Here is a 1,928-nt window from a genome sequence, read left to right as displayed (position 1 = left end):
CCTCTCGCCCTGCCCGATATCGATCTCGGACGGTTCCTCCAGGTACCCCTGGTGCGGCCGGCGGCTCTCCGGCCATTCCGTCTCTCCCTCCCGGCGGTTCCTCCCTTCCCGTTCTCTCTGTTCCATCTCCCGCTGCCGCTGCCGGCTCCGCTCTTCCCGGAGCCGCTCCCGGTCCCGATCGTCCCCTCCCCGCGGCCGCTGCGCTCTCCCATCCCCGCCCCGCTCCTGGCGGCTCCACCGCTGCGATTCCCGGTTTATCCCCTCGCTCCTCGCCTCCGCCGTTTCTTCCTCGGGAAATCCCTCCCGGTCTCTGCCGTCGTCCCGCCGGTCCGGCTCCGGGGGCTGCCGCCGCCTCCTCCGGCTCTCCCGCGGCTCGGCCGGCTCCCGGCTCCGCTCCCGGGATTCCCGAGGGATTCCCGGCTCCCGGTATTCCGGAGGGATCGGTTCCTCCTCCTCCCGGTATTCCCGAGGGATTCCCGGCTCCCCGCGCGGTTCCCGCCGCTCCCTCCCGCTCCCCTCCGCGATTTCCCCGACCCTGAGCTCTCGTTCCGGCTCATCCTCCCGGGCCCGCCGGCGGTTCCTCTCCCGGGTTTCCCGTTCYTCCTCCTCCTCCTCATCCTCCGGGAGCTGCCGGCGGCTCCCGCGGCTCCTGATTTCGGGCTCCCGGAGGGATCTGGCGCCGCTCGGGATCCGCGTCCTCTGCACCAGGAACGGCKCCCGGGGCACGGACCAGAAGCAGCATTTGGCCACCCTGAACACCACGATGAGGAATTCGTTAAAATCGATGTCGCCGTCCCCTCCCCACTCCAGGAACTGCAGGATCTTCTCCAGGGTCTGAGGGTCTTGTGGCTTCTGCAGGGGAAAAAAAAAAAAGAAAAACGGGAAAAAAGGGGATTTCTGTCTTCCTGCTCCTCCTCAGGAAAAGAAGGAATCGCAGGATTTTTCCTTCCTTCTCCCACAATTTCGTCTCCAGGGCTCGGCAGCGGCTCTGGGTTTTTTTCCTCCGTGTTCCCGGCTGTTTTCCTGAGTTGCCCTTTCCCGTTTGGGATGTTCTGTCTCCTCGGGGATGCGTTTCCTTCCCACCCCAGAAGGAAAAGTCGCCCCTCCCACAGCTCCTTCTCCGTTTTTTCCCTTTTTTTAATTTTTTTTTTTCACAGCAAAACGGGTTGGAAGAGCTGCGGGAGCAGCCACAGAATCCTGGAATCATTTGGGTTGGGAAAGATTTCTGAGATCAAGTCCAGACTGGGACCGATCACCCGGATCCAAATTCCAGGAATTACCCGGACACCCCCGGGGATGTGGATCCAACCCTCCCCGGGCAGGTTTTTTTCCCCTTTCCAGGAGGAATTTCCCCAAATTCCCCCCCTGAGCCTCCCCTGGCACAGCTCGAGGCCGTTCCCTCCCGTCCCGGCCCCGTTCCCTGGGATCAGATCCCAAATCCCCCCTGAATCCCCCTGGATCAGCCGCTTCCCATCTCCCTCAGGATTCCATTCCCTTTTCCCGTCATGAAGGAATTCCCGCTGGCGGAACCCTCCCCATCCCTTTCCGGAGGTGATTTTTCCCTTTTCCACATCCCGACCCTTTCTCCGGCCTCACCTCGAGGGCATCCCCGAATTCCCGGAGGATGAGCTCCCGGACGCTGCCGCGGCTCAGGCGGGAGCCGTCCCCGGTGCCGCGGGCGCGCCGCTGGAAGACGCTGACGATGGTGGAGATGCTGTCCAGGAACGGGGACATTTTCCTGCGGGTCCGAGCGAGCCTGGGAGCGACGGGAGAGGAGCCGGGGATGGGGGGATTCCCTCGGGAAAGAGGGAGGAGAATTCCCGGGGTGGGGTTGGCTCGGCGTGCCCGGAGCGTTGGGAACGCGTTCTGAGGATTTGGGGTTTTAATGGGATGGGGAGCGGCCCCCGGATGCCCCCGGTGATGTTGGA

The 1,928-nt window shown here is 63.8% G+C and overlaps 1 protein-coding gene across 1 annotated transcript in view; it reads right to left on the bottom strand.

Moving 5' to 3' along the window:
- TCHH (trichohyalin) overlaps positions 1-1,802 on the bottom strand; it is a 13,477-nt gene extending 11,675 nt beyond the window's left edge. The window contains exons 1-2 of the mRNA XM_057388047.1: positions 1,597-1,802; positions 1-852 (exon numbers count right to left, since the gene is read on the bottom strand). Of these exons, the coding sequence (XP_057244030.1) occupies positions 1-852; positions 1,597-1,734 (990 nt within the window). The 5' untranslated portion in view covers positions 1,735-1,802. The remainder of the gene's footprint in view (positions 853-1,596) is intronic.
- Positions 1,803-1,928: the final 126 nt, after the last annotated feature.

Source organism: Malurus melanocephalus, unplaced genomic scaffold, assembly GCF_030028575.1.
Source record: "Malurus melanocephalus ecotype Western Australia unplaced genomic scaffold, MMel_1.1 scaffold_1520, whole genome shotgun sequence".
Lineage (NCBI taxonomy): Eukaryota > Metazoa > Chordata > Aves > Passeriformes > Maluridae > Malurus > Malurus melanocephalus.
This window is presented reverse-complemented; position numbering and strand designations above follow the sequence as displayed.